At 39.0% G+C, this 23,726-nt stretch overlaps 1 protein-coding gene and 2 long non-coding RNA genes across 5 annotated transcripts; 1 reads left to right on the top strand and 2 right to left on the bottom strand.

Moving 5' to 3' along the window:
- Positions 1 to 4,710: 4,710 nt before the first annotated feature.
- On the bottom strand, positions 4,711 to 7,279 carry LOC135518071 (uncharacterized). Its single transcript, XR_010452111.1, has 3 exons — positions 6,308 to 7,279; positions 5,680 to 5,849; positions 4,711 to 5,276 (listed from the first exon to the last, which is right to left on the bottom strand). It is a non-coding gene; the product is annotated as an uncharacterized LOC135518071 (long non-coding RNA).
- Positions 7,280 to 13,565: 6,286 nt separating this feature from the next.
- On the bottom strand, positions 13,566 to 15,504 carry LOC135518070 (uncharacterized). Its single transcript, XR_010452110.1, has 2 exons — positions 14,110 to 15,504; positions 13,566 to 13,903 (listed from the first exon to the last, which is right to left on the bottom strand). It is a non-coding gene; the product is annotated as an uncharacterized LOC135518070 (long non-coding RNA).
- A 2,958-nt stretch (positions 15,505 to 18,462) lies between these two features.
- stard4 (StAR related lipid transfer domain containing 4) lies at positions 18,463 to 22,966 on the top strand. 3 transcript variants are annotated; one of them, XM_064942935.1, is made up of 6 exons: positions 18,463 to 18,597; positions 18,878 to 18,989; positions 19,246 to 19,295; positions 19,568 to 19,694; positions 19,972 to 20,086; positions 20,770 to 22,966. In XM_064942935.1, the coding sequence occupies exons 2-6, from the start codon at positions 18,885 to 18,887 to the stop codon at positions 21,006 to 21,008; spliced, it is 636 nt and encodes a 211-aa protein (XP_064799007.1). In that variant the 5' UTR covers positions 18,463 to 18,597; positions 18,878 to 18,884; the 3' UTR covers positions 21,009 to 22,966. The 3 variants fall into 3 exon arrangements, with proteins under 3 accessions (XP_064799007.1, XP_064799008.1, XP_064799009.1); XM_064942936.1 differs by having other exon boundaries at positions 18,865 to 18,989; XM_064942937.1 differs by lacking the exon at positions 18,878 to 18,989.
- The last annotated feature ends 760 nt before the right edge of the window (positions 22,967 to 23,726 follow it).

Here is a 23,726-nt window from a genome sequence, read left to right as displayed (position 1 = left end):
TTTTCACTTTCACTTACATTGCTAGCAAATGCAGCTAGCCAACGTTATTTTAGCCTACTCAAACACTCGGCTCAAACAGAGAGGGATAGTATGTTAGCTAGCTGACTGTGGCTATCCAACACTGGAACTCTTCCAAGTCAAGGTATTCATTTATTGCCACGAGGCCCGCCGGTGTAACTGCTAAAACTGCTTGCTGACTGTACACTGTACTGCATGATTGTGGCGGGTTTACTAATGCGTTAGTTCTATTAGCTATGTTTACTATGATGTTAGCTAATATGGTGACAACGATGTAGTCTATGTGTAGAGGTTAGCGGTTATGATATGATGGTTTGGCTTGGAAACGTTTTTTTGCCTGGTCACAGACAGTTGATGTGTTGTGCGCTGAAGTCTACAAACAAAGGGAAAATGTGAGAGCTAGATGTAGGCTAGAGTGTGGAAGGCGGTATTGAATATGTGCTGTCTGTTACCTGATTACTCAAATTTATCTCGACCTGTACACAAACGTTGTAAACTTGGCTAAGGTTGTATCAACCTCATGATGTGTATAGGGAAAATGTGAGTATCATATAGTAGTCTAAACCTATCGATGTAATATTGTTGTACATCAATGTTACAATATGCTGTAATAGAAATAAGGCGATGCTCATGAACAAAAAAACGTCCTTCCTAATCTTAAATGGTACCGACTGCCACTGATTTCCAAACATGGCCACATATAGAGAAATCAGATTTGAAAATTCCTAATAAGAAACTTTAGGTACATATTGTATAAACACAAACTTGCCTTGACAACACAGCCTTGACAACAAACATGGACAACTTTGACAAAAGGCTATCAGAATAAGTTCACAAATAAAAACATTGTTATGAGTTGGAACTCCTGGAAAGAATTTGGGGAGGTATTGGGCGCAGGAGGCCGGTGGCATCTTGATTGGGAGGACGGGCTCATAGTAATGGCTGGAATGGAATAAATGGAATGGTATTGAACACATAAAACACATGGTTTCCATGTGTTTGATGCTGGATGCTGGATTGGCGCACATTCAACAAATCTGATACAATAAAGTGGATATTTGTCAAATCTGTCATGATTGATGTATTGTAACAGGCCCACAATGGGGTTACTAAAATCAGATTTTGATATTTGGCTGTTTTTGCTGCATAACATTTAGAAGTTGTCCCTTTTCAGGTTTAGAAAAAGTGACTGCTAAATGCTAACTCCTGTTCGTATAAGCTGGTAGCATAGCTAGCATACAGAAATCGGTGGTGGTAGTCAAAGTAGTTTTCAATTGTAATGCAGTTGATTGATAACGATGACATTAATATGTATTTGGTTGACATCCATACAAGCATTATACACTGAATTTTAGCTCAACAGAGTGTGAAATACACATATAAACAATAGCCTAAATGTGGGCAAAGTTTTGCTGGGGGGCAAAGGGGAGATTCGGGATAGAGATTGAGGTTGGAAAATGGTGTAGCCTTTTTAATTTATGTTATCTTGGCTGAGCTAGTAAGTCAAGCACCCGGAAACGGACTCCAACATTTTAGAAGAGGTAAGGTCTTGTCTTTCGTTTTGCCAGTTGCTTGTAATTACCTGGATGGCTATAGCGATTAACCCTGAATCACTATGAGTGGTGCAGTACAGTTCAATTTATTGGATGCAGTATGACAGCTCCTCAAAGCACAAGAAGTATGAGAAATGTTGACTTCTGCAGAGAGGCATTGCAGTAAATGCTTTACAGCCACTGCAGATGTGGATTGACCATGAAGAGTCTTTGAGGCGCATGGTATCGTCTTACAGAGCTCGATTTGGCATCCGCAAGCCTCCAAGGCTCTGCAATTGTCTCACACCCTCAGTATGGAGCCTCCGGACCCCCTTTTCAGTTTTTTATCCTCCTTCTGCTATCCCTAGTCAATCCTATACATATAATGTATTGTGCTGGAAAAGTGAGTATAATTTCCTAAATAAATGTACTCTACTGTACAAAGGTTTTGTATCCCTACTTGAGTTGTGTTGGTGGTTCTACCACAGGGTAAGTAGTGCGTCAAGTGCAGTTTCCAAGGGCCACAGCTTGAAACTAGATGTAGGAAGACTTCCCCTGACAGTAGCCTCTCCACCACCAAGACCCTTGCAGTGCCTCCTCATGGCAAAACATATGGTTACTAGCTTACTTACGAATTAGGCGAAACTACTTGTGATCTTGCAGTAGCAGTGGGTCTTAGAGGAGTAATGTGCATGCCCACTGGAATGTGGACACGCCCAACCACTGTCCCAACTATGGGTTAATAGCCAGTTAAAGAGCTCCAAGCATCAAAGGGTGGAGTAGGACCTTGAGCTAAAACGGCCAACAACAAATGTCAGGAGTATCTGTTCCCATTGTTCTAATCTGATGCTCCAGGACATTGGGGAGATTGAGGCAAAAATGATGGTAACTGTTGCCTTATAGTTTTCCAATTGTAGAAAATATACATTTGATTCTTTATTTGTGTTCTTATATCCATTGATATGTCTGGTTTCTATCAGTTATTCATAGAGTCATGTAGGTAATTAGTCCAGACTCATTAAAGAGTAGGGTTATTGTAAGTACACATGCTGTATAAGGAAATTATTTATCTGCACATTAACATAAAAATATGGTCAATAAATACAATGTCATCAAAGGTCTAGACTTGATTGTATCAATACTAATATGTTGGGGTGTGGATAAGGCAATGGAACTTAGATGTCAGAAGCATGCGTTGAGCAAGAAATTGGGTTTAGGTGCAAGTTTGCTGCCAAGCTGATGTGTGGCAGTAAATTGCTGTTTTGTTAATTTACAAGGGCATGATATTCAGAAGATGTTACCCTGCATCTCAATTTTTGTTTTAATCTCTTTTAAGTCATTACTTCTTCAGGATTGGTGGGTCCCCCATGGACAGTTGAGCGAATGTAGGCTAATGCGATTAGAATGAGGTTGTATGTAAGTAACAAGAACATTTCCCAGGACATAGACATATCTGATATCTAACTGCACTGTCCAATTTACAGTAGCTATTACAGTGAAAGAATGCCATGCTATTGTTTGAGGAGAGTGCACAGTTTTGAACTTGAAAAGTTATTAATAAACAAATTAGGCACATTTGAGCAGTCTTGATACAACATTTTGAACAGAAATGCAATGGTTCATTGGATCAGTCTAAATCGCTGCAGATACCCTGCTGCCATCTAGTGGCCAAAATCTAAATTGCACCTGGGCTGGAATAATACATTATGGCCTTTCTCTTGAATTTCAAAGATGATGGTCCAAAAAAAATACTAAAAAAGTTGTTTTTTTCTTTGTCTTTACCAGATCTAATGTGTTATATTCTCCAGGTTAGATTTAGGTATGTCATTTTGGGCGGAAATTAAAAAAAAGGGTCTGATCCTTCCACAGGGAGGAATACACCTTTTCCCTCAAGAGGGTTTATAGCAAGATATAGGAAGTGTTTTTTGCAGCTGACTAGCTTCCTGCAGTGGTGGCCTATGACCAGCCTCCACCAGCAAATCTTTCAGCAGCAGGTTCTGAAGGACACGTTTTCCTGCGCTGTATGCAGAGGTGAGTGATCTCTGACCTTCTCAATGACTGCCATAATGAAAGCAGTGTGTAGGTCATACTATAGTCTTTTGGAATTTGCGTTTAATTTAGCTGATAGTCCTTGCTCATCCAACAGGACGTGTTACACACAGGTTTTTCAGCATTTGAGACAAGGACAATAGAAAGTACAGTACTTTGCCCTCTGGGGAGCATAAGGCAGCAACAAGCACTTGCCATGCCTAATGGTCCCTGGCAACATTTTCAGCTTCCCCCCAGACAGGCTCTTGGTCTTCATTCCTTTGTGATTGAATCAGAACTAGGGGTTAAGGTTTAAAAATTACATCAAAAACATGTTGTCCTGTCTAATTTGGTAGGGACAAATCATTCACTAAACGCTAAACCTGAACAAAATATTGTAATAATTAAGGTGGAAATTGAGCAAGTTGAGGAGACAACTGCTTGGAGTAACCCTGGATTGTAAACTGTAATGGTCAAAACATAATGATACAACAGTAGCTAAAATGAGGAGAGGTCTGTCCATAATAAAGCACGGTTCTGCCTTAACGCTATCAACAAGACAGGTCCTACAAGCCCTAGTAGAGAGATTGACTTCATTACTACTTGTATTTGTGAGAAGTATTGACATGTTGAATGCAGCGAGCGGTCGGTTTAAAATACTAGCACACAGCTCAGACACCCATGCATACCCCACAAGACATGCCACCAGAGGTCTCTTCACAGTCCCCCAGTCCAGAACAGACTATGGAAGTCACACAGTACTACATAGAGTCATGACTACAGGGAACTCTATTCCACATCAAGTAACTGATGCAAGCAGTAAAGTTAGACTTAAAAGTCAAATAAAAATACACCTTATGGAACAGCGGGGAATGTGAACGGACACACACAATAACATACGCACTATACACACACATATGTATTTTATGTTGTAGATATGTGGTAGTAGAGTAGTGGCCTGAGGGCACACAGTGTGTTTTGAAATCTGTTCATTGTTTATAACTGCCTTCATTTTGCTGGACCCCAGAAAGAGTCGTAATAAATACAAAAGGCCAGTTGAAAGTAGGCTCAGCAAAGTATCCCACTCAGAAACCAGATCATAGACATAGCATTACTTTAATTTATCATTTTATTCACACAAATTTATGGGGTGATAAGAGCCAAAGCAAAGTAGCTGTTACTGAAATTATAACACTCGAGGATAAAGTTCTTAAAAGAAAAAGCATGGAAAATATACAAGACATGAAATTGTATTTTAGTCACACCAACTGACAACTGTTGCAATCGCCATATCAACAGAGTTGATTGAAATGTGTTTAGTGCAGCCAATACAAACAAAAAGACCATAAAAACAGTATCACAAAATAAAAGACAAAACCTCCATAAAAGCGTTCATATTTGATGATCAAGGGCCTCTGTACATACTAGTGTAACCAGAACAGTATTGTCCTCACTGAAGTGACAGAGGAAGCTATTATCTAGACTATTGAGATTCAGCCACAGTGTGTGTCGTCAAGGTGAGGAGGTGTTGAAGGTGCCCCTCAGGGGTCGTAGGGAGGCGAAGGGAGATATGTCTTCGTGGGTGAACATGAAGGCGTCGCTCGGTTTTTGAAGTAACAGGAACTGCAAAGTCAGCCATCATACCGTAGATCACCGGGTGCGTCGCAGGTTCGAGGCATGCTCCACCTTCAACTCCTCCTGTAACACACAGGTCATGTTGGAAACTTAGGGGTTAGTGGTTTAAGTGTAAGGGGCTAGATGAGAGTAGGAGGTAATGGTTGTCCTCCCACATCAGACACCTCTTCTCAAACACTGGCTTATCATCACTCACCTCTGACACACCACCAGGTAAAAAAGGGGAACATTCCTAAGTGTGTGTGTATGTATGTATTTGGGATACGAGAGCTCACATGCACTTGGCCAGGTGCCTAAACAGGATATGTCATCACACAGGGAGAAAGATGGCAGGAGCAGTGTGTCACAGGTTCCCCTTGTGTAGGCCATGTTACTGTAAAAGCACTGTGACAACTGCTGATGTAAAAAGAAAAAGGCCAAATATAGACTTTTGATGGACTGATTGTATAAGTAGATGTCCACTTACCCGTCATGTGGGAAGTAGCAGTGCCAACACTGCCAAGTGGCTGGGATGTCCTCCACTGAGTCCACTGTTCTCTCTACCCCAAACAACTCCACCATCTGCACCCCAGCTCCCTATGACCACAGTTTGATGCATTGGCCCACCAGACTAATCACACAGTTGGGTGGAAGTGTCTGGAAATGAAATCAAAACATCTGAGAGCACATAGAGCAGTGAACACACTTACCTCGCACAAAAAAAACAAGTAGGGCAGAGTGACTAAAACAACTGACACATGGAGGTTGAGATGAGTGTGTCCTGGTGATAGGAAGGTCATGTTTTTCGGGATGCTCTTCTGCAGAGGGAGCAGCATCAGAAGCAGCAGGCTAGAGCTTTCACACACTAACCCCTTCAGAGAGGACAGAGGGTACGACAGTCTGCCTCCTCAGTTTCAACACACACATACAGGTTAGAGCCTTCAGATACACACCCTCTAACAGAGAACATCAGGAAACACTGCCACCTTAACTCACCACACAAACACATGCACACACAAAGAAACCTCCTATGATTCTCAGTGCAGACTTTAAACCTTTCCATGTGAAAATGATTACCATGTGTGTGCTCATCCATTCCTGTGTTTGCGTGTTACCTGTAGGAAGTGGTCTAGCTGCTGCAGCAGCTCCATGACTATGGATGTTCTTCTCTGCTGAACATGTGTAGGATGTCAGGGATTGGAGTATAATTCTGCATCCAACGTCTCTATGGAGAACGAAGATTCTACAGTTAAATACAAAGTGAATTTAGTTAAATCGCACATTACACACAGTCCCTGTCCCTCTAGAAAAATATGTCATTATACTCTAGTATAGGGGTATTCAACTCTTACCCTCCAACAGCATTTTCCAAACTCGGTCCTCGGGACACCAAGGGATAGACGTTTTGTTTTTGCACTAAAACTACACAGCTGAGGATTCTTCTGCGGTATCATGGCGTTCACAAATTTTGTCTGTGCATGTTATTTGTCGGTACATCTTATAAGTCTTCTGCAGTAAACTATTGTACACCCAGGAACTTCTCTGCAGCTGCCACCTACACTCTAAAAACCCACTACCCCAGTCCACTACTTTGATCCTATTGACCCTGCTCCTGCACCATGCCAACAGCACACAACTGATTCAAATTATCAAAGCTTGATGATTAGTTTTTTTTATCAGCTGTGTAGTGTTAGGGCAAAAACAAAATGTGCACTGAGTTTGGGTAACTCTGCCCTATGAGGTCCAGAGCCTGTTGGATTTCTGGTCCCTGATTAGAGGAAAATAATGAAAAAGGGTATTGGGACTGGCTTTGAGGTCCAGAGTTAAGTTTGAGTGCTCTAGTACATTGGTTCCCAAACTTTTTATAGTCCCGTACCCCTTCAAACATTCAACCTCTAGCTGCGTACCCCCTCTAGCACCAGGGTCAGCACACTCTCAAATGAAGTTTTTTGCCATCATTGTAAGCCTGCCACACACACTATACAATACATTTATTAAACATATGAATTAGTGTGAGTTTCTGTCACAACCTGATGAATAATAATAATAATAATTAAAAAGTTTATTTTTTATTTGGGTACCCCTGTTTGGGAATACCTGCTCTAGTATATACGAAGCCATACCATGCAAGGCAAGGAATGGTAGTGCCTGCCTGTACATGTGTAGTGTCACCGTCAACCAAACCAGCTTCAATCTCATGCAGTGGTGCGGGTGTAGTAGTGGCCATATGCAGTATGCCCACCTATTGCTCTCCAGATATACTCACGAACTACCATTGAGAATGATTGAACAATTGAACGATCCATTGTACTTCCTTAAATATCTGCCATTATTAGGTGGAGGGAATTACCACCTACATATACCATACAGAGTAGACAATTGTTGATCATTAATTCATACTCACCTGATGGCAGAGAAAGGGTCATGGTCAAAACTCGGCATGTCAAGCCGTGTTAATTGGGGCTGGATAGTCTTGAACGATCTTTGTAACCTACCATAGACAGACATGCACACATACATACAAGCACACTCACCTGTTTGGTATGATAGCTAGCTAGTTTTAGCTCAATGCTTGTTGGCTTTTAATATAATCTCCCTGTCTTGTCTGTCTGTAAAGCCACCAATAATTGAAGGCAGCTAACTAACTAACGTCAATTATTGGTGACTTTAATTTATAACTAACCTGCGAAAGATAGCTAGCTGGATATGTTCAGGTAATATCAGTGACACAGCCTTTACTTTGAAAACAACTAGCGACGTAATCATGTTGCAGCCCCCCTCTATGCCCACGCCATCTCTGTTCAATCTTGTGAACGAATGAATTACTGCAGTCGAAATGATTATCCGTCTTGGTTGTTTAAATTCGGAAATTGATTGAACGAACAGTACACGGATGACATTTGAACAAAGAAATAAAATGATCATGAGAATATATCATGGGTTGCCATGGAAAAAGTAATTTATCAATAAACCTTGCCATTTACACTATAACGTGTAAACGTTAACGTGAGTATAATAACTGTGTAATAGATTAGAATATAATAACTGTTCCCTGAGATTATTTCAAGCTGCAATAGAACATTTATGCAAAGTCAACCAGGGAGGAAGGTTACCCTCCTCTTCCTTCTACGATACGGCAGACTGCAAAAAGAATGTTGTAAACATAATGTGCAGAGTAGTTCACTATCACGAACGAGGTGGAGTGAGTAATTCCACATTCACATGCTAGTCCTTACGAGGCAACTCGGAAATGTCCAAAAACTAGATGGTTGAAGTACACGTGCCGTCAACCAGTTAGCAAGTCGTACATTTCCGAGTTCCAACTAGCACTTGAACGCGGCATAAATTCAGAAAGTCTTCACGCTCTCTCCCAACTAAAATAGTTTATACTGGATTTTGCACCGACTCGGATAAATTATTTATTCTCGGGGTAACAATAAGATCGTGCAGAAACATGGTAAGCTATTAATCCAAAGTAAATCAAGAAAATGGAATTGTTTTGTGTGACATTCAAAAACGATTTATTATAATTTGGAATTTAACTTCAGATGCACGGGCTACTTCCACTTTCATTTTGCCTATGTTGACGGAATAATGTACTATGACATTACTTTTGAGACTAGGGAGGATTCATATAGAGCCTAGTCTATATTTTATGATAATACAGAATACTTTGTAAACGCCATTGACAAGTGGCTAATTAAATGCGTATTTGAAACGCTGCTTTGTTTGAGCATTCACATTGGGCGCATCTCAATAGCTAAAAGTGGGTTCCTCTGATCGTCCCTCTCCATTCGCCTGTAGTCTAGTGATTTCAAAGAACAGGACAAACAGGTAAGATTAAATTCCACATGCTATGTTGGGATTTATTTTACAGTTTAGTTTTCAGATATTGCGCAGATGAGACGGAGAGAGGAAGACAGTATACTTTGCGACATACCCCAGCATATCCTTGCCGAGCTGGAGGTCGTTGACACATTTTATTGCACCTACAGGATAACAATTTAACATAGCCCTATTCATATTTCAGAGGTGTATCATAAGATTTACTTACTGTAAATCAAAAGACAACATATTGTAAAATAGATATTAATTTGAGTTTTCAGAACAACATGGTTCAATCAAATGTGGAATTGATTTGACAAATACATTATATTTGAAAGGGTATCATTTATCTTCATATTTTGTTGAATTAAAAACATCCATGAATACCACCCCATGCATTATTTTGCTGTTGCCAACAATTACAAAAAATACATTCCTTGACAGCTGCTTGGTTTACAGTTCTTCCTTTTTAGAGTGCTACATTTCAACCTTGACCTCAGGGTGAAGTTGCCCCTATAAATGCTGATCTGGGGCCAGTTTAATGGTTAAGGGTAGGATTGGGGGAGGGGGAACTGATCCTAGATCTGTACCTAGGGGAAACTTCACCCTGTAGCGAAACACATTCTACCTCTTCCTCTGGCTAAACAAGAGAATCTCTTAAATCTCAAGGGATTTTTGTTTCATATTTTATATTATATTTGTTAGATATTCTGTTCCAGGTGGTTACAGGTTGAGTGACATCTTCAACATTTCTGAGGATGATATCAATATCTTGATTCAATTATGAGATCTTCCTGAAAAGGGGTGACAGTTACAAGCAGGAGGCTTATTATATTTTCAATAAACATGGTGTGGTGTTGTATAATATGCAGTATCCAGTTCATATGTTTTTCAACCCAGTTCATATGAGTTTATCAACATTAAATCAACACCAGCGCTTTGACAGAACTGTAGGAAAATATTTTTATTTAATTTACGTGCCATCTCTCTCAGCCTGACAAGAACAGTCAGCTGCGTCAAGCTCAGGAAGAGGCGGAGGAGGTGAAGGTCATCATGATGGACAACATGGAGAAGACCGAGGAACGCAAGGTGAAACTGCAGGACCTTGACAAAAGGGCTGAGGAACTGAAGTTAAAAGTGAGACTGGGATTGCTTTTTAATTACTATTATTTACACACACACACACACACACACACCATCTTTATTCTGACCTGATCCAATTCAGATATCTTCTTCAGATGCATCACTTTTTAATATAAAAGCTGTTCAGACCTCACTCTGGCCAAGCCTTCCACAACCGGAGGTCCTTTTTGGTGTTCAAGATAGACAGTGGTGTTTTATCAGAACGGTGAATTGACTTTAGTGCTTGATTGGTTTGTTTGTTTAGAGCAAGTCCTTCCACAAGACCTCAAAGAAGGTGAAGGAGCAGAAGAAATGTGACAACATCAAGGCCAAATGGAAGCTCATTGCTGTTGTTGCAGCCTCGGCCATAATTGTCATTCTAGTAGCTACCTTCATGTTGGTCAACAGATCAAGCCCTGAAAACACACATGATATAGGCAGTATCCCAATGAACGAAGGAGGCATTACACCAACAACCATTGGGCCTGGGAAGTAGGCTATAGCCTAGAATCAATAGGGCTGAAGAGGAAACAAATAGTGGGCACTACTTGAAGGATACTAATATCGGTCAAAAGTATTTTCTAGCTTCTGTTGTTGATACTTTACTTGTCCTTGTACACCCATTGGAGACTATTAGAGATCCATCAGGGAAGATAAATAACTTATTAGGTGCAAAACGTGTTAAAGAATTGCATTATTCAGAATCTTGTTGGGATTACCAATTATCTGTAAACTAGTACATCTGATAATATTGAAATCAGAAAAGGTAAGACATTAGGGGTGATGAGATAGATTTGATCTATTTCCTTTCAACAGCATTTATAATGCATTACTGTACATCTTGGGATACACAACTAAGGTTAACCTGAACATAAAGTTGTATTTTGTATTTTTTTTTGAAAATACCATCTTTTCAAATACTCGTGGCAATAATTACCTTTGATATTCAAATACAGGTCTCAGAAAAAAAATCTGTATTTTGAATATGTCTTTCAGAAAATACTGCAGAGAAATAGCTCTTTTTTGAAGAAAAATATTTTATGGTTGCCAAATATTTTATGACAAACCAAAAACTAAAAACACAGTTGCGTTGAAATATAATGACCATAAGCACATGGTTTGGCGGGCTCCTAGATATGAATCTTAATATAGCCTATAATTAAATACATGAAGGACATGGAATCCCCTCAACATTAGAGTAGACCACTTTTGCAGCTTAAAAATGACCAACAAATATACAGTATTTTCAGAATGATTGAGACAAGGTAATACAGTAACACTTGACATCAAGTTCTTATACATGTGTAGTAATTTTGTGACAATAGCAACATTGTTGTTACATAGGACTTTGGAAATTGCTTTATAATTGCACAATGGAGTTATTACACAAGTGGAAAAAGGACAGTCATTATTCCTCGTGTACATGAGTTAATTCAGCTCATTGCTATGCAATTACCAATTAATTACCAATGTTGAAGTTTTATTACACAGGCACAAGAACAGTTGTTAAGTGGAATGCTAATGGTTACAAAATATGGCTATTAAGTGTCAAAAGGAAACTAAATATCTCAAAACCTAAATAACTATAGCCAAGGTAGGTGTAAAATCATGTTAGTTTGTATTCTGAGTAAACTGTCTTTTTAAATATGTTATAGTGTGTGTTTGAAACAACACTTAAGCACAGATGGACAAAGAGTTAAGTTGTTTTTGCTAAGCATCCAACTTGTTGTTTGCAGAAGGCCTTGAATTTCTCTGCAGTAATTTCAGGTGTCATAAAATTAATTGCAACTTTCTACCTTTTCAGTGGCATGTTGAGTCAGTCGAACGTCAACTGATTTATACTTATCTTTACAAAATATCATTGGTTTGACTTGATCATGTACTCCTATGGCAATGGACAGTTACAGAATGTTCAGATATAAATGTGTTGTGTATATCAAATATGACTGTCAAACAGATTGGTATAGTATAGGAGATTGTGTGCGAGCACTATTCATTATTTATATCTTCAACATGCAGTTGCAGATAAAGTTTGTTAGTTGAAGGCAGACAATCCAATAGTTTCTTAAAAAGTAGCCACTTCCTGAGATCGGTATTGAAATATAAAAACAAGGTACTTGCTTTATCAGTTGCGTATTGAAATGGTTTTAGAAAAGAGTCATTTTTTGGGGATCTGTATTCAAATACTGTCACCTCCAAAGTAACTATTTGTTCCCCCTTAAATGGTTACCTTCCACAAAGCATAGTTAAAACTAAAGTTATCCCAGATCTGAACCTGAATAACCTCACATTTTCAATGACACCATTCATTTCCCAAAGATATATCCAGACAAAAATGTGTTTATATTTTACTGAAGGTACACACCACCATTTACTCTGTCATTCTTGAAGGACTAGTTGATAGACATCACATGTTGACAAAACAAGGCATTCCATTGTCAAGATCAGGATTGAATTGACAATATAATTCCCTTTAAAATTGGTCTGAGAGATGTATTTCAACATGCAACACAATTTTTAGAAATGAGTGTAACGTCCCTCAATGCTGAACAACTGATTGATATTCACATTAAATAGGCAATAGCAAAAATGCCCTTGCTTGCTAAATAACTGACGTTTGTAGTGTAAACACAATGGGATTATGTTGTTGACAATGACACCTGTTCAACCCTTTTATAAACAGTCAACAGGAACTCCCCAATAGCCAGCTGTGTCTAGTTCATTGACCAGTTGAATGGACATTGAGTCAAAAATATGTTTTGTTATCTTTCAATTGCATAATTGATTTATTTTATCCAGTAAATTAAAGTTGATTTTTTTTAAAGTACATTAACCCTGATTGCTCATTATTTCAACACGATTGGCTGGCAATTACCATTAGGCTATTTTGTCTAAGTGATTTGAATGCATTAACCTTACTGCATTCCAAAGGGGAAATCTCCTTTCCCTCATCACAACTCTGCCAGATGGTTTAGAATGTTTAACTTCCCTTAATACATACTTTGACTCTCCCCTTTCAACCTATCCAATCATTTGGAAAAAGTCAAGGACAAACTAAATATAACGTTTTTAAATGGAATTCAGCCTAGGGCACATGGCATTCGTTTTGCATGCCAGTTTACCCCGGTGAAGGGATTTTGCACTTGATTCAAAAACCTGCATCTCCAGGAGTGACATCGAAAGACAACTGTTCCACCCAATGAGATGTATTAACCGTAAATGACTGAACGGGGTGCTCGTTAGAAGAAACTGCGCATCCAGGGGCGTCATTTAAGCAAAACAATTAAGTTCATTTACTGCATTTCTACACAATTTAAAAACTAAAACATCACCTTGTTTCATTCACATCAATAGGGGACTTGCCTAAGCATCAGTGTAATGGGTGCATGTCCGTGGCAGTGAAGTCAGAGGCGCAGGAAAACAAACTTGGTATAAACGGTGTCGTTTAATAAGTGCTAATAAAACTCCAAAAACCAAAATATACAAAAATAAGTGGGTACAAAACGTGTCACACATCGACACATGACTTGCACATAACACACAATAATAAGTCTCCGACAAGGACATGAGGGGGAACAGAGGGTTAAATACACAACATGTAATTGATGGGATTGGAACCAGGTGTGAAGGAAGACAAGACCAATGGATCAGTGATGGCAGAAGGTCGGTAACGTCGACAGCCGAACAAGGAGAGGGACCGACTTCGGCGGAAGTCGTGACAATCAGACTGTTACCATATAATATTCAGTCTGAAATAAGTATGCCTAAAATATAAGAAAGAGTCTCTTCAAGCCAGAATGTCGAATAAAATGATATTTACAAGTACTTTACTGGTTGTCTGTACCTTTAGTCCCGTTTTCCCCGACTTTTTAGTAAATTCTGTCTCCCAAGGCATTGCAGGTGATGCACAATATGTTAACAGTAGCATAATGTAAAGGAATGTAATCATCTAGAAGTGTTTGAAATCTACCTGCTGATTGCATGGGCCAACTTTCAGTCGGTGGTTCTGTAGGCTCAGCCATATCTTGCAAGTGTTTGTCACAGTGCGAATTGCAAACCAATAAAACAGACCAGCGTACTGAAGGTCGGGTTGATAACACTTTCCTGTGGATATTTTGTCTCTGATTACCTCCGAAATGGAGACAAATCAGCTGACAACATGTAAAGTAAAACGAAATTAAACATTCTGACTGTTCGACAATGCTGCGCTATATGTTGGAGGTAAGTATTTCACTCTCTGGGTTCTAAAATAGTCTAATAGTCACCTACTTAATATTCCACAAACTCATGTCATTAAATAATTAACTAGCTCAGCACCGGGATTAAAACGGTTTGATTTGACTAAACTAGCAGTTACCCTACATACTCAAAGCCATCTACTACAGCCATTTTACCTCTGCACTGCTTGGAGAAAAAGTAATGCTGTTTCGATGAGATATCCATAAAGCCAGTCCGCCCGCCGGCATACAAACAGCCTTCCCTCCCGCTCCCAGGTATCTACATGGTCCTAAAGTCAGTCCTTTTACATCGCTAAACTGCATTTGCCTTCGGGGATTGGAATTATTTTATAATAAACGCAACATGCAACAATTAACGGTTCTGAGTTGCAGTTCATATAAGTAAATCAATCAATTGAAATGAATTCATTAGCCCTAATCTGTGGATTTTATATGACTGGCAACAGGCCCAGCCAATCAAAATTCGTTTTTCTCTACAAAAAGAGAGAAATAATATTCTACAATGTAGAAAATAGTCAACAATAAAGAAAAACCCTTGTTCCAAACTTCTTCCATTTCAGAATGATGGAGGCCACTGTGTTCTTGGGGACCTTCAATGCTGCAAAGAATGCTTTGATACCTTCCCCAATTTGTGCCTCAACACAATCCTGTCTTGGAGCGCTACCGAAAATTCATATGACCTCATGGCTTCGTTTTGGCCCTGACATGCACTGTCAACTGTAGACAGGTGTGTGCGTTTCCAAAACATGTTCAATCAATTGAATTTAGCACAGGTGGACACCAAGTTGTAGAAACATTTCAAGGATGTTCAATGGAAACAGGATGCACCTGAGCTCAATTTCGAGTCTCATAAGCAAAATGTCTGAATACTTACGTAAATTAGGTATTTCTGTTTTTTTTATACACTACCGTTCAAAAGTTTGGGGTCACTTAGAAATGTCCTTGTTTTTAAAAGAAAAGCACATTTTTTTGTCCATTAAAATAACATCAAATTTATCAGAAGTACAGTGTATACATTTTTAATGTTGTAAATTACTATTGTAGCTGGAAATGGACTGATTTTTTATGTAATATCTACCGTGCATTTACCAAATTATATTTTGAAAGAGGGAGCAAAATATTTTAAGCATATGTTTTCTTTTCAGTCTCCTCTATTTCTCCTCTATTTCTTTTCAGTCTCCTCTATTTCTACTGAATGTAATTCAGGATTTCTTTCCTAGTAATAATAATAATAAGGGAAATTTAACAAATGTACAGAAAGACCAGTGTGAAGGCCAACTTACAGAAGAGGAACTTTTTGAGGCAATTGAATATTTTCAGTCTTTAAAAACACTAGGACTTGATGGTATACCAGTAGAGGTATATCATACCATTTTTGATGTACTCAAAGATCCATTATTAGCATGCTTTAATTACTACTTTAAAAATGGTAGACTTTCAGGTACTCAACAATAAGGTCTGATTTCATTACTACTAAAACAGAACCCAGGTGGTAAGTATAAAGATCCAGTCCATTTAAAAAACTGGAGGCCTCTTACACTTCAATGTTGTGATTTGAAACTCCTGGCGAAATGCATAGAACATAGAATAAAAAAGGTTTTACCAGATATTGTTCATCCTGATCAGACAGGTTTTTTTTACATGGACGATATATTGGAGATAAAATACGACAATTACTTGAAACAATTGAACATTGTGAAGCATCAAAGATACCAGGCCTGGTCTTCATAGCAGATTTTGAGAAGGTGTTTGATAAAGTATGACTAGAATTTATATTTAAATGCTTGGATTACTTTAATTTCGGTGAATCTCTTATACAATGGCTTAAAGTTATGTACAGCAACCTCAGATGTAATATTATAAATAATGGTTACTTTTCAGAAAGTATTGAGCTTTTAAGGGGAGTAAAACAAGGCTGTCCATTGTCTCTATATCAATTTATTATGGCCATTGAAATGCTAGCTATTAAAACTAGATCCAACGGGAACATCAAGGGGTTAGAAATCCAGGGGATAAAAACAAAAGTGTCAATGTATGACGATGACTCTGGATCCCTGCACAGTCTCATTGAAGATCTTGATCACTTTTCTAGCCTCTCTGGACTAAAATCTAATTATGACATATTAATTATGACATATTACGTACTGGATTGTTAAACGACACAGTGTTTACACTACCTTGTAGTTTATTAATAAAATGGGCCGATTGTGAAGTAGACAACTTGGTATTCAGATCTCAAATCATATAAATGGAGTTACCACAATCAATTTCAATAGAAAGTTTGCAAAAATAGATAAGATTCTGCAACCATGGAGAGGTCAATACATGTCTATTTATGGAGAAATCACGTTGATTAACTTTTTGATCGTATCACAGTTTACTTACTTACTAATGGCACCGCCTACTCCAGAGGACTCGTTTTTTAAAATCATATGAGCAAAAAATAATTTGTTTTATTTGGAATGCTAAGCCAGACAAAATTAAATATGCCTATTTATATTGTGAATATGAGTTTGTGGGGATACAATTATTAAATATTAAAGCTTTAAACCTCTCACTAAAAGCGTCACTCATACATAAATTATATTTAAACCCAAAATGGTTCTCCAGTAGATTATTAAGAAAGGGTCATCCATTGTTCAAAAATTGCCTTTTTGCCTTTATACAGATTACAACTTCTCATTTCCAACTAATTGAAAATGACATTTTGTTGAAAGTATCTTCCTTTTTTAAACAAGCCATATAAAGCTGGTTAGAATTTCAGTTTTATCCTCCAGAAATGATAGAACAAACATTACAACAAATGTTATGGTTAAACTCAAATATATTGATTAATAAAAAAACATTCTTTATGGATTTATTTTTATTGTATTATATTTATTAATTATATTATGAATACAATCGGTGAAGTTATGTCAAATGTGCAGCTATCGAAAATATATGGGAACGTTTGCTCAATCCAAATTTATAACCAACTGATTGCAGCATTAACACAATAATGGAGGAGGCAAGTGAAAAAAGGAGACGATACAAATTGGCTGAAAGGAATTGGCGTAAATAGAAATACATATACCAGTTTTATTTGAGGACAGAAATGTTGACAGCTGCGCCATACAGGTTGCAAAATAAATGAGAAGAGATTTTCGATGTACCGATTCCATGGCACATGGTTTATGAACTGGTCCAAAAAACAACACTTGATTCAAATCACAACATTAATTTAAAATGTACCTTACAAATAGCAGTGTTGGGTGATTTGGAAAGCCATAGTCAGTCAATAAATAATATAATTATACTCGTAGGAAAGTTTTTCATCTTTAGCTCTCAATCTGTGGATACTATACGATTAGAAAGGTTAAACATGTATGTAAAACATCACAGCACAATTGAAAAATATATGGCACAAGGAAACCAAACGTGGGTGGTCTATGGTGATAGGTGGGATGGGCTGAGAGTGGCTGAGGGGTGCGATTAAAGAGTTTATGTAATGTATTGTTGTTATATCATTGCTTTATATAAAAGTACCATGAATGTAAAATGTGTATACAAAATGTGTATGTAAAATGTATATGTAAAATGTATATTTAAAATATATGTAGCAGAAAAGCTGTAAAAAAACAAAACAAGATATGTGTCCACCGAAGAGGGGTGGTGGTGCATGGGTTAATAATAAAAAAATAAAAAATAAATGTTTGGCAAAGCCTCTCCTTGGTGCAATCCAGAATCCTTGCGACTAAACCCTAAACCTTAACACTTACCCTAACCATGACCATAAACTTGACCTAACCCTGACCTTAATCCTAACCTTAACACTTACCTTAACCATTTTCAATTTCAACTTCATTGGCTAGGGATGTCCCATAGATAGCATAGACCATTGACCAATACATAGCATCAGCAATCCAGGGTTTAGACACATCACTGGTTCCACCTGTGTCGTTTAACACATTAGCTTTCAAAAGGAGCGCACCTATTCATGTAGGTTCACATAAACTCTCCACCCTCTCCTACTGCTCCCACTCGATGGTCCGATATACAGTAAAGCATCTGACCAATAGGAACACGGAACATTTCAAACACAGGAAATGACTACACTTCTGATTGGGTGATAGAGGAGCCCTCGCATACAGGGACAGAATTTTCGCTCACCGTTTGCAGATGTGTTTACTATAAATACATGAAAACTGAATCACTATCGTAAATTGCAACACCATTCAAAGGTAAGGACTATTCGGTGAAATACCTTATGTGAGCTGAACGATAATTGTCTGATTTAACTGTGCGGTATTGGGGTGTCAGATTTCAACAAAATGAACCGGCTTCTAAAGGGTCGGGCAAACTGTGCGGCTGTTTTCTCTTTTGAAATGAGCATATCAGTTAAAACGCGTACAATATTCTGGTAATTGAGCTGTGCTAAATAAGCCATGCATATAGATTTGCTCATAGTTGCTATAGGCCTATGTTTCAATGCGGATTGATGTTTGAAGTTGTTTTGAATAGGATCAAAATGGGAAGCTTGCAAGAACCCAGTGCTTTGACAGCCAGACTGCAGAACACTCTCATGTCTTATCATAGCCTGGATGAGAATGAGTGGAGGGTAGCCAAGAAATCGGTGGGTGATACAGTATTTTCACAGTCTATTTAATCACAGTCTATTCAATCATAATGAATACTGTAGGCTGTAGGCTCAAAAGTTAATTGATTGGAAACGATGTATACCACACACCATATGCTATCTTCAACCACTTACACTTTCAATTCCTCCTAAGCTCATTTTGTTTGTACAAAACTGTGCTGGCACCAGACTGTTTCTTCTGCTTCTATGGGGTTTCCACTATCTTGATGTTTTTTGTAATCTTACATTGTAGAAAGATGTCACGGTATGGAGAAAGTCATCAGAGGAGTTTCGTGGCTATCTGTAAGTATGGGCCTTCTTTCAGTCATGACTCTGGGCATGACATCACAAATATGATGCCTATATTTTGTGTTTTAGCCATATTGCAGTCAATGCATTTCCTTTTTTTTATGAAAAAGGAACCCACTGGCCACATACATAAATTAAACGTCTATTCCACGTTGGTTCAACATAATTTAATTGAAATTACGTGGAAACAACGTTGATTCAACCAGTGTGTACCCAATGGGAAGGTTAATTTGTCTGATCTGATGTGTGATGGTTTTATCTTGCAGGTATAAAGCCCAGGGTATGGTCGACGATAACCCCAATAGAATAGTGGATTACATACGCCCTGGGCCTTATCGATTAGACTGGGATAGTTTGATGACAGCAATGGACATAATAGAAACCCTTGATCAGGTAAACCCATCATCCCTTAAGTTTTCTTTGATAACGTGATCAAATGGCAAAAGTACAGTATCTTATTTCTCTCTTGAAGATACATGTAGACCGCACAGTTTTTTTTGTGTAATTCTTATTTTACCACACTTAAGTAGACCCACTTCCCTAAATATTACTCAATTTGTCAGAATAATGATATTCCATCTTCTTATTAGGTTATATAAAAGAGCTTTGTCACAGTTAGCATGTTATCCCAAATGAATCAATGGCTAAGTTTATCTCTGTATGTCTGCAGGGCTGTTGTGTGATGAGGTACACTACTGCAGGCCAGCTGTGGAACATCATAGCTCCCAGAGAGTTTATTGATTTCTCCTACACCACAGACTACCAGGATGGACTATTGTCCTGCGGTGAGTAGCAATGTGCAGTGATGGAACCACAAGGGAAGGCAGCATAATGAATACAAATGTGTTGTCTGTAAGGAGTCTGGAGTTCACTGCTTTCTTCTAACTACAGTATTAGTATCTAACTAAAATGCTGAAAGCCTCACAGGTTTGATATTTAAAGATTGTGATCCAGGAAATGTTTTCTGTGTAATAACTCTGTCTGTGTAATAGCTCTGTGTAGGTGTGTAATAGCCCTGTGTCTGCAACTTTGTCTATGTGTGTAATAGTTCTGTGTAGGTGTGTAATAGTTCTGTGTAGGTGTGTAATAGTTCTGTGTAGGTGTGTAATAGCTCTGTGTCTGCGACTCCGTCTATGTGTGTAATAGTTATGTGTAGGTGTGTAATAGTTCTGTGTAGGTGTGTAATAGTTCTGTGTAGGTGTGTAATAGCTCTGTGTAGGTGTGTAATAGCTCTGTGTCTGTGTGTAATAGCTCTGTGTCTGTGTAGGTGTTTCCTTTTCTGTTCAATTTCCAAAAGTAGTGTTTAACTAAAACATTGAAATTGTTCTAAACTTTAGGGAGTACATTTTTAAAAATCTTTCCTTTCCACAAGGTCTATATGCAGGGTCAACTTATTTTAGGGAGACCCGGAAGGCCACTCCAGGAAGTTGTCTGACCACAGATTTTGTCTGTCTCCACTATCCACCAGGTATCAGTGTGGAGCATGAGGAGCAGCACCAGAGTTATGTCCGGGGCTTCAACCATCCATGTGGCTGGTTCTGTGTGCCCACCCCAGATAGCACCACCACCCCAGCCCAGAGCCTCCTGACAGGGTACATTCAGACAGACCTCCGGGGTATGATCCCCCAGTCTGCCGTGGACACAGCCATGGCCAGCACCCTCATCAACTTCTACACTGACCTGCGCAGGGCTCTGAAGAAGGCCTAACCAGTACTAGCCCGGTTGCCAGATTGGTTTATGCTTTAGCCAACTCTGTCGTATTTGTTGTTATACTGAATGTATGGGATGGCAAGGGAAGTAAGAGGGGTTGGCTAAAACACGTTCAAATCTGGCGACTAGGCTAAACCAGTACATCCTAACAGCACTCCTTTTCCAATACACCAGTCGATTGATCAGTCAGTCTATACTCCACCCTCATAGAGGGCTATAGAGATCCAACTCCAATTCACACCAACTCAGGGCAGGATCCAGTTTAGGTTGAAACAGGGTAGGAGTTAAAGGACATGGTCTGACCTGGTCTGCTGCTCACTGGACTTTGGAGGTGTGACGTGTTATTTGTCTGCTCTTTAAATCATTATATAATACTGAAAATTGCTACGAGATTAAGGTAGTACACAAATACTGAAGCACTTGATCAAAGTCGATGTTTGCCTTTTTTGTTTATCTTTTTTGCTGATTTCGGACAAACATCGAACATACCCAACAAATTAAATCGTTGGGGGTAGATAGATAAAAAATATAGGTAGACAGACAGCCAATACAATCAATCCAATGTTGCTTTTAGTTGAAGTTACATGTGAAAGTGTTTGCAGGACTCCACATAGGAATTTGACTGGTGTGTCACGCCCTGATCTGTTTCACCTGTCTTTGTGCTTGTCTCCACCCCCCTCCAGGTGTCACCCATCTTCGCTATTATCCCTGTGTATATATACCTGTGTTCTCTGTCTGTTTGTTGCCAGTTGGTCTTGTTAGTTCAAGTTTATCAGCGGTTTTCCTGGCAGCGCCTATCGTTTCCCAGCCTCTCTTTCCTCGTCATCCTGGTTTTTGACCTTTGCCTGTCCTGACCCTTTACCCGCCTGTCTGACCTCTCTGCCTGAGTCTGCCTGCCGTCCTGTACCTTTGCTCTACCTCTGGATTACTGAACTCTGCCTGTCCCTGACCCTGAGTCTGCCTGCCGTCCTGTACCTTTGCTCTACCTCTGGATTACTGAACTCTGCCTGTCCCTGACCCTGAGTCTGCCTGCCGTCCTGTACCTTTGCTCCACCTCTGGATTACTGAACTCTGCCTGTCCCTGACCCTGAGTCTGCCTGCCGTCCTGTACCTTTGCTCCACCTCTGGAACACTGAACTCTGCCTGTCCCTGAGTCCGCCTGCCGTCCTGTACCTTTGCCTTACCCTGGATGTTCGACACCTGCCTGCCTTGACCTGTCTTTGCCATCCCCTATTGCTAAAATAAACATGGTTACTTCAACAGTCTGCATCTGGGTCTTACCTTGATCCCTAATAAGGTGCTAATATAACTTGTTGATGTCCATCAAATGTCTTCAACAATAGCTACCGATAACAATATCCAGCCAGACGTGCATCTGTTTACGTTTTTATAATAATGATTAACTGTAACTCTTTGGACTATAATAGTAGATATCAGACACTGATTTGACATTCATCCCAAATATTCCTCGTGAGGAAATAACAAATGTCACTGCCAGACAAAATCCATGATAAAAAGAACTACAACAACATGAGTAGGAAAGCATGGTACTGTACACTAAAAGCCTCATGTAAAAGAGTTTGCAAAACCTTTTTGAATTATTTTCACATCTGATGGATAACCAGCTCAATATCAAGTACAGCATATTATGTACATTGTAGATTGATGCATTCTTTCCAATTTCATGTGTGTTTTTATTTGTATCCCTTGCCTTTCTTAAATTATTGTTCTGTAATGTAACAGAAGGAAGAAATTGGATGCCACACGTACCTTTTTGATCCTTCACACTTCTCCCTATTGTTCCTTGCCTTAGGACTAAATGAACATGAGAAGACAACTTAACAATTCTATACTGAACCAAAATATAAATATACAACAATTTCTACGATTTTACTGAGTTACAGTTCATATAAGGAAATTAGTCAATTGAAATAAATTCATTAGGCCCTAATCTATGGATGTTTTACTGTTTTATTTCTTTACTTACCTATTGTTCACCTAATACCTTTTTTTGCACTTTTGGTTAGAGCCTGTAAGTAAGCATTTCACTGTAAGGTCTACACCTGTACACCTGTTGTAAGGTCTGGGCCTGTAGACCTGTTGTATTCGGCGCACGTGACAAATAAACTTTGATTTGATGGGCCATGGGTGAGCCTGGGAGAGCATAGGCCCATCCACTTTGGAGCCAGACTCACCCACTGGGGAATCAGAATGAGTTTTTCCCCACAAAAGGGCTTTATAACAGATACAGTTTCATCAGCTGTCCTGTTGGCTGGTCTCAGACGATCCTGCAGGTGAAGAAGCCAGATATGGAAGTCCTGGGCTGGCGAGGTTACACTTGGTCTGCGGTTGTGAGGCCAGTTGGACGTACTGCCAAATTCTCTAAAATGATGTTGGAGGCGGCTTATGGTAGAGAAATTAACATTTAATTCTCTGGCAACAGCTCTGGTGGACATTCAGCATGTAAGAGACATCTGTGGCATTGTGTTGTGTGACAAAACTGCACATTTTTGAGTGGCCTTTTATTGTCCCCAGCATAAGGTGCACCTGTGTAATGATCATGCTGTTTAATCAGCTTCTTCATATGCCACACTTGTCATGTGGATGTATTATATTGGCCAAGGAAAAATGCTCACTAAGGGATTTAAACAAATTTTGACACAAGATTTGAGAGAAATAAGCCTTTTGTGTGTCTGTAAAATGTTGGGGATCTTT

Source organism: Oncorhynchus masou, chromosome 28 (genome assembly GCF_036934945.1).
Source record: "Oncorhynchus masou masou isolate Uvic2021 chromosome 28, UVic_Omas_1.1, whole genome shotgun sequence".
Lineage (NCBI taxonomy): Eukaryota > Metazoa > Chordata > Actinopteri > Salmoniformes > Salmonidae > Oncorhynchus > Oncorhynchus masou.
Note: the sequence above shows the minus strand (reverse complement) of the source record. Positions and strands in the feature narration are given on the sequence as shown.